The following is a 15,531-nucleotide window of genomic DNA, read 5'->3' as shown; positions in this document are numbered from 1 at the left end:
TTTATCAATTAAACGTAGCAAATGTCCAATTTCCAATTTATTAATTTCAACTAAATTAAATTAAATATTACTTCCATTTTTTATAATATGAATTGTTTTATAATATTTAAATTTAATAAAAAAATTTTAATAAAAAGAAAAATATATAATTTAGTTAGTGGTCAGAAATATATAATTTAATTTAAAAAATATATGAAGAATACAAATAAAACTAACTTTGAAACATTTTGGTAATTAATAAGTATATAGCATTCACAAAGTGACAAGATAAAAATACAAATAGATTATTCCTAAACAAGTTTTATTGTGTCACATCACAATATACATAGAAAAATGTCCTAAAGTACAAAATTTTCTACGAAGGAACATCGATTTTTGTCCTTAAAATGTAATATAAAATTTTATTTTTAATTTTGTTGTAAAACGAGAGCTTAAGCCGTCATACATTACGAGATACATTGCGTTGTTGTGGTGAGTAGTTATATTTCTTCAAGTCCTCTATCAAATCAAGTTTATATATTTCATATGTTGATCATAATATCTCTAACACATCTAAATATCTCCCGGTCTTCAGTTTTGTAAACTTTTTGCAATTTTTCATCTTCAAAGACATTTAACGTACATATGTTTCAACAACAAGAAATCCATAAAATGGACTCTTGATATTTAACAACAAATTAATGTTTAAATAACGGGCAATGGAAAATAATAATTGCACGATAATTCATGTTCATGATAATTCACTATTATTTAACAATTATATTTCTGGATTCTTTACATTGAATTAAAACAAAACAAAATTGGACGTTTCGATTCCATTCCATCTTCAGCGATGTACAGATAGTAAAATGATTATCCATTAATCAGTACAAAGCAACAATAATAGATTCAGTCTCAGTTTGCAATAGATAGAGCCTCTCCAATTGCTAATTTGAACTATTTGAAAAGTATAATTGTTAGTTTATTCTTAAAGTAAATGAACAAAGAACAAAGTAATAAATAAATAAAATAAAACAGTTACAGAAAAAACAAATTTCAAATTCACTCGTGTAACTACAATTGTAAAAAAGTAGTTAACACGTATGTTTCACGTTAAATATAATATTACATTAATATTATATTGTCTTACCATAACATATTGTACAAATATTAATTAGTAATTACCTCCATTAATATCACAAATTAAATAATTGTATTAAGTTATATGTTATCTCTGATATTTTCTTCTTGCACGATTTAAAGATATCTTAAGATCGATGATTCAAAACGGAGAATCTTTTTCTGATCTCCGCATCTAAAATCTAAGTAAGTCTTCTAGATAGTTTACGGCCGAGTCACAATGAGAAGTCGTAAAAGAGATCTATGAAAGGACGGATTTTGTAACCCTTCATTATCGTATTATCATTGTTCATTCAATTAGCAAGTAATTATTGATAATTCTAATCTTGATTAAAGGATTTTATTGAATTATTTCTTCGCGAATTAACGTAACACAACTTGTCTACAATTGTAATAATTATAATAACTGGTGTCTACTTAAATGATATATTCTACGTCGTAAAGACTATCACAGATACGTTCTAAAAGCCTACAATTTTTATTTGCGCGTTAAGTCGATTAACGTTCGTAAAAAGAAATTCCATTAAAGTTTGCTAGTGTGTACCCTGTACAAATTGATTAATTAACTATAATTGGTCTAATCTCTCATTAACTTCTCATTAACGATGAAAAAATCATATTGTCTAATCTCTCAGTACGAATGTTGAAGAAATTTTTCTCTTTAATTCTCCCCCTCCTTTAATCTTTTAAATTATGTTTGTTTACGAAAAGAAAGATTTTGCTGAAGTATTTGAAAATTTAGCTAGATATATTCTGATGAAAAGATTCTCATAATATTAAAAGTCTCATTATATAGTCTCATAATATTAAAAAATTTTTATATTCAAATTTATGCAGATTTCCTAGCGAGAAATGAACTTATTGAATTAATGTCAATCGATGTCGAATCAATGATCAATTTACGGTTGTTTTTTGTTCTGATAAAATATAAATTTTCTTAGTTCTTTTTGAAAATTATTGAATTAGAAATCTTAGAAATCGTAGATATTTCAGAATTTTCACATAAATATTTACATAAAGAATTCTAAAAAAGATGTTGACTTTTTCAGCACTTCTCTTATTTCACTATATATATACAAAATTTTTTTAATTATATAAAATTTATAAAAAATTCTAAAACTTATTTAAAAAATTAGAAAAATTATATAAGAAATTTTTACCAGGATACAGATCTAAAAATAATTATGTCGGATCATGTGAATAATTATTTTGAATTATCAAATTGATTGACTTTAAAAACTTTTAGCAGCATTATCATCATGCTTAAACATCCTAGTCCTTAGTCCTTTTTTAAAGTATTTTAATGACCCCACATTATTTTAAATTATCTGTATCTATCTTACTTTTTATATAATTTATTTTATATACTTCAGCAAAAACCTTTCTTTTAATTTTTGTCTTCAGAAATTATCGGAACTCGTCATGGAAACTTTTCTCGGTGTCTACCATTTTGCTGTCGAGAAATAAATCCATCTTACTCAGAATTTCCAGAAGATCCAGTTTTCCGTCTAAATTCGTGTCCGACAGGGTGATCAAATGTTGAGCTTCTTGAATAGCATGTCTGGGATTTCGCGGATCGATATACATCTACAAGAAAAATTTTAGTTTTATCATAAAATCTAAAAAATGTATTTTTACGTAATTAAAAAAAGATATTTGTAGCAATTCTTAGAAATGTATAAAATATGTTTCAATTTTTCGACATTTAATTTTAAAGCGATTATAAATGTTTAAAAGTAGACTCTCGCAACATATTTTGTAAAAATTGCTTTCCTCTTCTGAGCATTCATATGTACTGTCGATCAAAAGTTTAAAGCCACATATACAAGATTTAAAAATAGTGCTGTTCGTTCATCGAACCGCGGAATTGTGCATCTCCCTTCGTCCCTTATTAATATATTTACGCTCTATTACTCACCAACAGTTCAGTTCGATCCGCTTTCCCGTTTTTATTCTTGTCAATCAGATGTCGAAACTCCTTACGCCTGTCTTCGCTGCCTCCTATCGCTTGCTGTCGATCTTCGCGTAAATCTAGACCGACCCCTTCTGATGGTAAATCCGAAAACTCATCTTCTGTTAGTTGCTCGTCTCCGTCCCGATCTAAAGATACATGGACCACGGTTATCGTCAATTTGTTAATTAAAAATAAAATAAAAATAGAGGAGACAATTCCCTACCGAATTTTTCAAAGAGGTCTTCTACCATTTGCAAAAGAGCTCTGTGACTGCTCTCGGGATGTGTGAAAGCGAGAAATTCGTCTAGAGCTAACTTTTCGGGATCGTTCCTAGCAGCTTCAGCCCATCGCGCTCGATCCCTCATTATGCTCTCTTTTAATGTTCTCGGCATCTCGCTATGCTTCTTGTCGTGGGAATTTATGTATGTCTCGGAGAAACCATGGGTTCTCAGAAAATAAGCGTGATATTCTTCCCATGATACCTCACCTGCAATAAATATTGAGAAGCAGTCAATAATATTGAATATTTTATTAATATTTTCCGGAAATTTTAGAATATTCTCAAAATACTTGTGATATGTTCAATTGAGGCTCATAATTCTAGAAAAGTCCATAAAATGTTTTTTCAGATTATTATTGAATAGTCTTACAATATTCTTTGACGATTTAATGGAACATATTCTATAGCATTTCCTAAATAAGTAAAGCAATTATTAATTACTGAATTAAATATGTTACAAATAGTCTTAGAATGTCCTGCTTTGTACGTATCTTTTAAGAATAATCCAAAATTCTAAGAAAACCTTTATAAAATTTATAGAATGTAACTGTGTTATCCGGATACATACTAGATTTTACTGTTTTTTTTATTTTTCTGAGATCATATGAACCGTCACAAGAATTTCTTTCTCCAACAGTTAAATTTTTAAAATAAAAATAAAATAAAATAAATTATAATAAGAAATAAATAATAATAATAAATTAGTTTAATATAATCAATTATGTATTCATATACAATATATCTATTAAATTATAACTATATATTGTATCTATGTATAAATATTAATTATTTATTATTAATCAACTAATTTGTCAAACAATAAATTAATTAATAAACTCAAAGAGATTAAGTAAGTGTGTTTTATCATATTAATTTTACGCTATAAATACAATATGCACCCATATTATAGCGAAAATGTGGTTTCCTTTGATATTTCGTGTCAATATTTAATTCAACAGATCAAAATAAAAATGTAGAAATTACACTCGTCAATTATTCTTGTGCAATGCTACATGTCGTAGATTGAAAACCATTCGTCCCGAATACAATGTCATCGGAAAATAAAGCCATTCACGTGAATAACGTTAGTTAAGCTCCAATTGATTTTAATTAACACTTGTGCAAACCGCACTGCAATCAGCTACATACCATTTCTAGGATTGTTGTCGATTGCAGTGAATAGACCGACGTTCTCTCGCATGGCGCGCGTGATATGCTCAGTGATTTTTGCATGGATCCATTTGGCTAGTTCCTGGATATCCAACAATTCGTTCTCGTCCGTGTCTGCTCGCCGGAAAATGTCCTCGAGAAGGCTTCTCGGATCCTGACGATTTTCCACCTCTACAATTTGTATGGTCTCGTCGTTGCCGCGTCGATCGATTCCCGCATCCTTGTAACCTGCCAAGTTCTTTTTATCGGCCGTTACGGCCTCCAACTCGAAGAACAAGCTATCCATCGCGGCTCCCTCTTTATCCCGGTTGCTCGGGGTCGATAAACTTTTCAGAGGCACGCTTTTGTTGTACTTGACAAATAGAAGCGACATATAAATCACAAGCGGCACCAGGATGGTCCAACGCAGGAACCGTAGACACGTCAATTCCTGCTTGCAGAATGCTCTTCGTACCTTTTGAGGAAATTTAATCTTCACTTCTTCTAGTAAGTTTAATTTATGTTATTAAAGAAAAAATATAAGTAAGTAGAAATAAGGTTGCAAATATGGATAATTATTTAGATATAGAAGAATAAAGAAATCATATTTTTTAAAGAACTATCAGTGAATAATAGTAGGTTAAACTCTAAACTGTTATTAAATAAAATCAAATTAAATAAAGAAGCATCAGATCGAAATTAAAATAGATCTTGGTATATCTAATAATATTTAAGTAAATCTAATTTTTAAAAACATCTTCCAGTTATACAAATTGCGCGTCAATTACTATCAGATTGTAAAATGCAATCATAAGTTGGAACTGAAGTAATAATATTACAAATTAAATTGATTATCAATTTAATAGTATGTGTGTGTATGTGTGTGTGTGATGCAAATAAGCATCTTACAATATTGCACAAAATTTGTTGAGAAAAATATTAGTTCAGAATCAGTGAATAATGCGATAAAAAATTCAGATTGACATAGAATTCAGATACAAATTATAGATTAATGGATTAGTAATTATTTAAATAAAATGGCATTATTTAATTATAATCAAAAACATATTAGAAATACTAATAATATTAAATTAACAATAGCAACAATGTTAAATTTCAGAAATATCAGTAAATAATTTAAATAAAAGATAATATTTGACGTATAAATGTAATAAAATTGAGGGTCTTTATAAAAGTTAGTACTTTTAATTATATAAATATATTTTTATATTAGGAAAATTACAATAATAGTTATATATTTATAATTTTTACGTTAAATGTACAAATTTTTATAATATTATATATTTTTATAATATATCACGTATATTCTATTTTTATGTTCATATATGTATTAATAACGTATATGTAAATATATTTTTAATAGAATCCCAAAAAAATAACAACTTACTATACTTGTAATTTTACTATACATAATTTTTTTTACAATGTAACACTCCGGTAAAACGTTAATGATTTCGTTCTTACTCACAAGATGAGCTAGATACATCTTGGCTACGTAACACGGTGACCCGAACCGCTTTCTAATTCCCTCTTCGTTTTCTCCGTCAACCGTGAGCCGGCGAAATTTCCAATTTTCTCGACTCCATGCAGCGAGGATCGATCTGTCGTCTATCCGTCACTACCGCGCGCGTCTGCATATATAATCAAACGTGAAGACACCCTTCGATTGTCAATGATAAACAGGCAAAGGGTTAATCGCAGATCGGAGGACGTGGAGCAATTCTCCCGGCGAGAGCTATGTAGCAATCTCCTTTAATCGTCCTGAGAAATTAAATCCCTCACCATCAAGACGAAACACCTTACACGCCAAGTCGGACACCCTCGATAGAACACTGACGATTCGAGCGCGACTCCGCGCATCTCCGTTTCACGTAGAATTCGAAGACGAATTGACGATTTCACGAGTTTCCACTGTCATAGAGAATGGATCTGATTCGTATCAACGTCGTGGATGTCTTGCGAGCGCGGACAGGCGGCCTCACTTCGCGGAGAAACAGCCGTACGCTGCCAGACGGGCCGCACACCGCGTATTGATCCACTTTCACTGTCTCGTTCTCCTTCTCTCTTCTCTCCACAATAACATAAACGATGTTTCACATACGTTCACTATGTACTCAGATACTTTAACGGGACAATGATACTTGTACTCGGTCGATACCAGATGTCTCGATATCATTTTCAATATGCAAAACTATCTAACGGAAAACTATCTAACGGAAATGTTTTATTTTGTTATTACATCAAGTAGAATAGAATTTGTCTGATTAGATGATAGCTTCTTATAGAAATTTAATACTGGAAGGTAGAGATTAATTATTTACTTTGAGTTATTCAGTGCTTTTAGTAATTAAAATAAGTAATTATTATCTTCCATTATTAAATTGGCTAATATTAACATAGATTCTAATATAGATTTCTATAAAGAGCTATAAAGAATTTCCATGTAACCGAAATCTTTTTTTATTTTCAAATACGGTCAAAGTAATTCTAAAATAAATTATTTTAATAGCTTAATGTTCCGAGTTACTGAAAGAGACTTTAAAAAAGGTTTCTTATTATTAAATCATTTATAAATTTCATTTATAAGGAAATATTTAATTCAAGATAGTTGATTATTAATTGATGATTTTCATTAATCATGAATTAAAGAAAAAGTTCATGCGAGTAGATGTTAGATAGTCTTGTGTAAAAAATGATTAATAAAATAAAGATACAAGTTAGTAATTTTAATCCTTATTTTGGATCATCTTCAGTATAATATTGAACAATTAATAAAAGAACTATTTCGTTTCATAATAAAATCAGTAGAATTGTCAAAATTTTTACACACGACTATTTAGTGGGCTTATAGATTCACATAAACTTGTCTTTTAATTTATTTCTAGAGTCTAAGATTATCACACATAAAATGATAAGCTGCACAATCATAGCATAAGGTCATTGGACTGAATATTTTATATAAATTAACATGATGTTTTTATGACGAATATTCATTAATCCAAGGATTTTATATTATTTTTATGCATTTTATGTCATTCTGTATGTGGCTTTTATTTTTTTATATAATATTTCATCGTTATAATTCATCGTATAATTACTAAATCGATTTTTAAGATTATAATTATTGTTCCACGTTTTTAAATATTTTAAATATTTGATCTATATTTTTAAATATTTCTTGTTCCACATGTATTTACAAAAAACAAGTACATAATATTTTAACATTTACTTTAATCCACTATTCAAAAACATTCATCAAATATGCTTGTCTTGTTAATAAATTATGCGAAAGCAAAGATAAAAGTACAATGGAATAGTCAAACATTTTTAGTACGCACTGAGTGTATCTGTCTTCATGAAATAAGAATTCTTAAAGCGAAATAATATGCAAGGTGTAGAATAATAAAGTAATTCCGAAAGTAAAATCGTTCATATATCAAATAAAAAGAAAGAAAAAAAACTTAAATAATCTTTTCTGATTTATTTAATATTTAATAATGAAAGTAGAATTATGGTTATTTAACGACGTATTTTTATGATATATAATATATAAATACGCTGAATACACATATAATCTAAATTTCTTGCTATCTTGTGTTTATATGGGAAATTAGCTAGGAAAGTCAAATCACATTAGTCAGAACATTATAAAAAGATGCGCAAAAAATAATACAAATGCGTGTAACGTTTTATTCGGCACATTATATAATAATATTTTTAATAATAAAAAATTCTCTCTCGCTTGCTCCGTCGTGGTAATATTTTTGGAGAAAAAATTTCAAATCGCCGCAATATCTGTTATTTTGTCAGTTATTTTGTCAGTTACTCACTCTCGGATCGCTTTGCGCAGAAAGAAAAATGTTCATCAGGTATTAAAAAAATAAAACTCTCTGTATATATATATATAATTCTGTCAAACTACCTTTGTATTGATTATAATTAACTAAATTAATCTCGTGGTGCTATATAGTATTGCAGAACCCTGGATATTCTACTCAACAAGCGCACAAATAGGAACGCAGAGTGTGTCTTGAACAATATCCGGTAAACAGCAAATAATATAATATTACATGAATATTATAATTTCTCATTTAACAATATAAATTGTAATATAACAGATATTATACGATAATTATATTATTGAGTATTATAATATTGTGTAACGTTACTGTTAATTGATGTTTACTGGGTATAGCTATCTTTGAACTAATACTGGCAAGAAAAACTGTAGAATTATGAACAATTCTTTCCAGAACGAGTAAAGAGACCTCTACTCGTTCTAGGCTTGGAAAGAATTAGAGAAGGACTACATTTTTCTTTAAATGTTTCTGCAATATTTGTCGATGCAGTCTGAGAACGGATTTTTACGCCCTTTCGAAATGGCGAACCCTCTAGGGATAAATATCCTGTTGGACAATTCGTCCTTTCGATCATTTGATATATCATTCGATGAATCGTTCGCAGAACTAGATTACTTTCTCGCGGGCTCGGTATCTATTTTTTTTATCGGGTTCCCCCGATTCATGTGATTTTCACTGATGATCTCTCGCAAGAAGGTCATTTCTTGCAAACTTCCGTTTGCCGAGGCTTTTCGTCTTCCATTTCGAGACCGAAGTTCGCGATACCTTGGACATTTGTGGAGGCGCAAGGTTTCGTCTGTATGCGGAACACGGCTGCGATCGGCGGGCTCAGGAAATCCTGATCAATGTCGGCGGGATTTTGTGCGCCCGTCGCAAAACTCACCGCCAAGCCTACCAGCATGGTCAACATGCAACCGATTGCGCTATACCATAGATAACTGGTCTGTAAATCATATCACGCGTAAGATTTATCTCATTTATCAATATAATAATCTTAAATAAATCTGTCCTTTTGCATAAAGAAATTAATGTGAAATAAGTCGATAAATTATACGAAAAAAACAATAAATTGAATACTTAGCAAGAAAAATTAAAGTTTAAAATAAATAAATCTGTTTACGACGTATAGGTAATTGTGCAAAGTCTAATAAATTAAAATATAAAATTAAATAAATAAGTTAAAAATGTTGATCTCAAACATTTCATACTTTACTAATAAGCATTTAATTGCAGAAATTGCAATTTTAATTTATTCTTATAGTGAATTGAAATTCTGAGAGATAATTACGTGTAATACAACGTAATTACGAACCATGCCTTTGAAAAGACAAATCTCACCTTGTATATAGACGAAATTTCATCATTGAAGTTGTGCTCGAATTGATTGAGCACAATTGTGGTCTCATTTATGCAAGGACAACCTGCAATCGATATAGGCTTGCTATCCAATCGAATCTGTCCGTTTACAGCCGCAATTTGGGCACCTAATCCAATCCATAGGACGACTATTAAACTCGTGATGGCACCTACTATTGCTCCTTTAGCATTAGCCCATGGTACAAACATACCCAAGGAGAATAATCCTAGAGTCACCCCGCCAACCATGCCGTTAAAAGATAGCGCAACCTAAGAATTACAACGACTTTGTCAATAATGCTTTTCGAGTTCACAATGTGTAATTTAATGTGCAAATAACAGCGCGATAAGAAAGAAAAGATGAAATTCCTTCTTCGAACTTATAAAAATATAAATCATACGCATCGTATGAAATAATGATATTGTATGGAAAGAGAGAATTACGCTTAAAAAATTTTTATTATATTTCTTTAAATTTTTCTTAGAATATTTTATCTATTTTCAGAATTTTTGTATAATTTCTGTAATAATTTTAATAATTGCTTTATAATTATTTGAAAAATTTCTCAATTTTTTTAAATTGGAACATTTCAAAAAGCTAAAGTCTACATCTTTTATAGAATCTACATCTTTTATAGAATTCTTTATGTATATGAATTAAAATGCAAATTCAAAGATTTTTCGAATACACGAAAAACGCAAGCAAAACATGTAAATTACCTGCAAGACGCTACCAAGACGCTCGATGATGAAGACCAGCGCGAAACTGAGAGCTCCAAAAAATATGCTAATCCATCTGGCGTAAATGGCACCTTTACTTGCTGGCAAGTCCATTTGGAAGAGTCCGCGAAGAATATCTTCGCAGGTTATCGCTGCTAATGAGTTTAAGGCACTCGCCACAGTTCTGAAAATACAATTCAAGATATTTTCAAATGAAATTCAATGACTTCTCGAGCTTTAGTTCAGAATAAATTTATTTCCCATTAGATATATTAATTGTATATTAATTGTTTGCTTGAAATGTTCTACGAACCCGAGAGACGCGGCGAAGATACCAGCTACGAAGAATCCGGGCATTCCACGAAATCCCCCCAAGAAATTCATCACATACAGCGGAAGTATTTGATCCTGGCCGCTTATATATCCGGCTGTTAAAGGATCACAGTCTTTGTAAGCGCTATACAGCACCATTCCAGTCAGAAAATTCACGCTATAAATTACGATCATACTGAACGCAGACACCCACAATGCTCTGTAAGAAACGTCATTTAATTAATAAACTAAAAAATAAAGACAAATTGTATAAATTGTATAAATAATATTGTTTGCCCGATAATTAAATTCATTTTCGTTACAAATATTTTGTTAAACGCAGTTGATATATTATGTGTATTATTGTAAAGACAATTAGGTAAAATCAAAGTCAGACATTAATAAGATTAACATATTTAATAAAAATTAATTAAGTTATTACATAATTAGATTATTATATATTGAGAGACATACTAAATTTTCTAAAAGACAAATTATGCAAATTTCTGAACTTGATAGCACTTTCTTAAGTAGAATCGATATATGTTGCTAATGACAATTAAGTAAGGTCGAAAGATCAGATATTACCATTTACGAGAATTTAGATCTTCAAAAGAATTCTTATCGTAATAAATCATAGACGTAGATTAAATGGAATGACATCATTTCGCATGCAAGTCAATATTCTTAATTTGCAAATTCAATCATTAATAATATATCAATGTTGTACTATTTAAACGTAGAAAACTTTGAAAAATAAAAATTTGGGTTGCTAGCTTTCAATTTGTTTGTCAAATTTTTTATAAGTAAGTATATTTTTCTATTATATTTCTTTATCCACTTTCATTCTTTTTCTTTTACAAAAACTTTAAACAATGACCACACAAATTGATTTCGTATAAACACTTACATCCTTACTTGTGAGATGCTCTCGACACTAAGATATTTTTGGACGGACGCCTGGTTGCTACAGAACATGGTGGTCCAGTAGAAAGTACCACCGATCACAACACTCCAGAAGCTATGCCGTACTGTAGGACTAGGATCCATATTAAAAAATTCCATCCGGCCAGATTTTGCGTTCTTTTCCCAAACGCTCGTAATTCCGTTCTCCCAGGATAATCCGTAGCCCAAGATGAGGAATAATGAGCCAATAAGAACGGCGGCTTGGAAAGTATCGGTCATTATCACGGCTTTCATACCACCCTATCAATCATACAATATATAATAGCAAAAAAAAAAATATATATATATATATATATATATATGTGTGTATGTGTGTATGTATATAATAGTAATATGTGTAAAAAGAAACACAAACCTGTGAGGCGTAGAAAATGCAGACCATATAGACTAGAGTGACGGCTATGTAAGTATTTAGACCCGTAACTGCAAATTAAAAAACATTTATTATTTACATTCTATATAATAATGAAATATTTAATTGTATACTATATCTATAAATTTTATAATAATTTAAAATTTGATTATATTTAAGATTTTATCTTTACAATTATCTTTTATTCTCTCATAATACAACATAATAGGATTATATAAACTATGTTATCAGCTATCTACTTCAACACTGACAATGAGAGAAAATTTTTTGGTACTTGTAATTATAATTATTATAATTATGATTTTGACAATATCGGTCACGGATGATTACCAAGTCAACATGTTAAAGGATTAACAAACCGTTATATAACCATTAGTCATTACTCACCGTGACTTAATGCTAATGCAGGTGCATACACTGCTACTGACGTGTATAATACCATTTGCAACATATATAAGGCGCTTGAGAGTAATCGGCAGTTTCGGTCGAAGCGCAATTGTAGATATTCGTAACTCGATGTCAGCCTTAATTTTATGAACACCGGCAGGTACAAACGAGAAGTGATCGGTACTACGAGTATGAAAGAAAGGCACGTCATCCAGAATTGAGTACCCTGCAATAAAAACAATAAGTAACTGTAGTTACAAATGAGTCACTGAGAGTTTAGGATACGATTTGTGTGTGTGTGTGTGTGTGTGTGTGTGTGTGTGTGTGTGTTGACAAATTTTATAATAAAAATAATTATATATACAATTTTAAATTTTAAGAATTCAACAATAGTTTTTGAAATGATCTTTGAAAAAGGCCGTAATAATGTTTCAGAAATTTTTAATTTCTGGATTTTTCAGTCTTCGCAATTGTCCTTGTAAAAAATTCAAATTTTGACATTCAAAACTGTGATACATTCACTCAACCAGATGATTAACTTGCGTTTTTCGTGCAGTGAAGCACAATTGACATTGCGAGATTGCAGATCAATAGTGTTTTTAAGTTTTTTTTAAATATTACGTTTTTATTTGTACCGCTGATGATGGTCTAAAGAAGGGCCGAAATGTTCAGTTTGATTGTCAATGCCATCATGATAGTGATGTATTAAAATAAGCATTATATGTTTATAGTCATTATTTGTTTAACTAATTACCTATTTGACTCTTTATTGCCCTTTATTTTTATATTTAATATCTTGCAAAAATAATAAGAGTCCTTAGTAAGTAAGTAAAATATTTTTTTATATTTTTGAGTTAGTATCTTTTATTTTCTAAATTTGTTTGAAAAAACTTATAAAATTTAGAAAAGTTTTTAAAGTATTTAAAAGAAATCTTTATAAATTTAAAATACTTATAAAATTTTTTTTAAATATAAATTTTTTTCACTTTTCAAGATTATAACACACTTTAAGAATTTGTCGTCGAACCTGTCCGTACATCTCCGCGGGATTCCCCAGAAGTTCGATGGCCGTGATGAAGCTGGCGGCCAAGGACATCGCCGTAGGGATTGTGCCCATGCTGGAGCCACCCAGCAAAAAATCTTGGCAAGTCTCCTGTTTTTTGGAGAAGAAACCGTAAAAAGTGCCGATTAGACAAGAGACCAGCAGCATCATGGCGAGCACGGTGTAATCTGCCCATGAGAAATAGTGAAGCAGGGTGGGATGATCCGCGTGACACTTCTCCTCGGCACTTTTTATGCGCCGTTGCTCCGCAGACGACGCCGATAGGAAGAGGAACAGGACGAGAAGATGTTGTCGCATTTTCTGAAAGTATAATTCCAATAACTTCTCGTATTTTATATATTGTATTTTATTTATGCACATTTATTCTGTTTATAATTCTCGATCAAGGTAATATTTTTCGCAATAAAATTACATATAGATTTTAAAATGCTTAAAATCTTTATTAGCATAAAATGATTGACATTTTTATTAGCATTATTAAATATTTATGAGCATAAATATTTAAAAATTGCTTATCAATTTAAAATTGTAATATTATTATTCCAACTTCGACTTAGGGCTGTGTTTCAAGATCAATAAATTTGTTAGCACACAGTTAGCGTGAATTAAAAATTGTAAAAAGTCACAAGAAATATTATTAGGTACCGTCTTGATCAATCATGGTATTACAACAAATAGTAAATATTTAAAAAAAATCGACATGTTATTTAGAAATCTACAAGTCATCAGTTTAATCACACAGAATATATACTCTCTCTTGGCGATTGTCAGTTTTAATTACATTATTATTTATTTGTTGATCATGCTGTATGAATAATTATCAGTCAATTATTATGATTTATTTTATTTATAATTTATATAAAATATTTTATAATTTTATCACATGACTGCGTACCAATAAATTTTACGCATGTCAAATAGAATTCTGAACATGTAAATATTTGAAATACTGATTAATTTATTTAAAAAATCATCCAGTATTAGAAATTAATGTAAGAATGTTTATGTTAAATTTGCAGAAGGATCAGAAGTTGTTTAATACGATTTATAAGTGTTTTAACAACACTCATAAAAATTGATACAAAACTGTTTCAATTAATTCTTTCGTTTGACATCGTTCACCTTAAATTTAAATCTTATCAATCACGTCAAAGATATATGGTGATTCAAACGTCATCGGTATAAAATTGATCGAAATATCAATTAATTCAAATCAATGTGTCAATATATTGTTAGTGAATGGCATGGAAAATTTACGAAGTGCTAAAAAGGAATGTGAATTTAGTCATGTTTATACTATTCATAATTTTGCAAATTTAGCAAAAAATTACATTATTTATCCATATTTGTCACAATTCTAGAATAGAATAATTACTTAAAAAATCATAATTTATCAAATTTATTATAAATAATTACCAAGAAAAGATATAAAGTTTAACCTCGATATTCAGATATCGAGGTTAAATTTTAATAAATTCTATTTAATAAATTAAATAGATACAAAGATCAAATTAAAAATTATAATTTTCAGATCTAAGCAAAAGCAAATGCGAAGCAGTCTCATGAAGTAAATATTTATAACATTAATTTACATAAAAGCCTGAATAATTAGAATAGAAAAGCATCCTCATCAAGAAAAACATGTAATTTATTGTAATTGTCTATCGACAATTAATTTGTTGCATAATGTAAAAAACGAGAAAATGCAATATAATGATCGATGTGTGTTAGTTTAATGATATTTGTGAATGACTATAGACAATAATTACAAGCAACTATCATCAATATTGTTGTAATTATTGATTAAGACATATGTTAAAGCTACTTAGAATTATAACTCATATGTTAAAACCGGTTGTTTCAATATCGAAATGTAACCTGCTAAGTCACAGATAAAACCATTTATTCTTAATTTTTTAATTTTATTTAAATATAATAAAATTTATAAACAAAGTTTCTTAATCACTTAAA

The 15,531-nt window shown here is 29.4% G+C and overlaps 2 protein-coding genes across 3 annotated transcripts in view; both read right to left on the bottom strand.

The window, feature by feature from the left end:
- Positions 1-2,526: 2,526 nt before the first annotated feature.
- On the bottom strand, positions 2,527-6,009 carry LOC108684760 (45 kDa calcium-binding protein). The gene is made up of 5 exons (XM_018189231.1): positions 5,988-6,009; positions 4,503-5,006; positions 3,297-3,560; positions 3,038-3,219; positions 2,527-2,706 (listed from the first exon to the last, which is right to left on the bottom strand). Exons 1-5 carry the CDS (start codon positions 6,007-6,009, stop codon positions 2,527-2,529), a joined length of 1,152 nt encoding a protein of 383 aa, XP_018044720.1.
- A 2,705-nt stretch (positions 6,010-8,714) lies between these two features.
- Positions 8,715-15,531, bottom strand: part of LOC108684797 (sodium-coupled monocarboxylate transporter 1) — an 8,878-nt gene continuing 2,061 nt past the window's right edge. Inside the window, exons 1-8 of one of the 2 annotated variants that reach the window (XM_018189288.1) lie at positions 13,525-13,857; positions 12,498-12,723; positions 12,093-12,160; positions 11,682-11,977; positions 10,773-10,991; positions 10,460-10,643; positions 9,722-10,009; positions 8,715-9,326 (exon numbers count right to left, since the gene is read on the bottom strand). In XM_018189288.1, coding sequence (XP_018044777.1) covers positions 9,081-9,326; positions 9,722-10,009; positions 10,460-10,643; positions 10,773-10,991; positions 11,682-11,977; positions 12,093-12,160; positions 12,498-12,723; positions 13,525-13,857 — 1,860 coding nt within the window. In that variant the 3' untranslated portion in view covers positions 8,715-9,080. Of the gene's footprint in view, positions 9,327-9,721; positions 10,010-10,459; positions 10,644-10,772; positions 10,992-11,681; positions 11,978-12,092; positions 12,161-12,497; positions 12,724-13,524; positions 13,861-15,531 lie in introns of those variants that run through there. The other variant, XM_018189287.1, reaches the window with a different exon arrangement.

The sequence above is a fragment of the Atta colombica genome, unplaced genomic scaffold (genome assembly GCF_001594045.1).
Source record: "Atta colombica isolate Treedump-2 unplaced genomic scaffold, Acol1.0 scaffold140, whole genome shotgun sequence".
Taxonomy (NCBI): Eukaryota; Metazoa; Arthropoda; class Insecta; order Hymenoptera; family Formicidae; genus Atta; species Atta colombica.
This window is presented reverse-complemented; position numbering and strand designations above follow the sequence as displayed.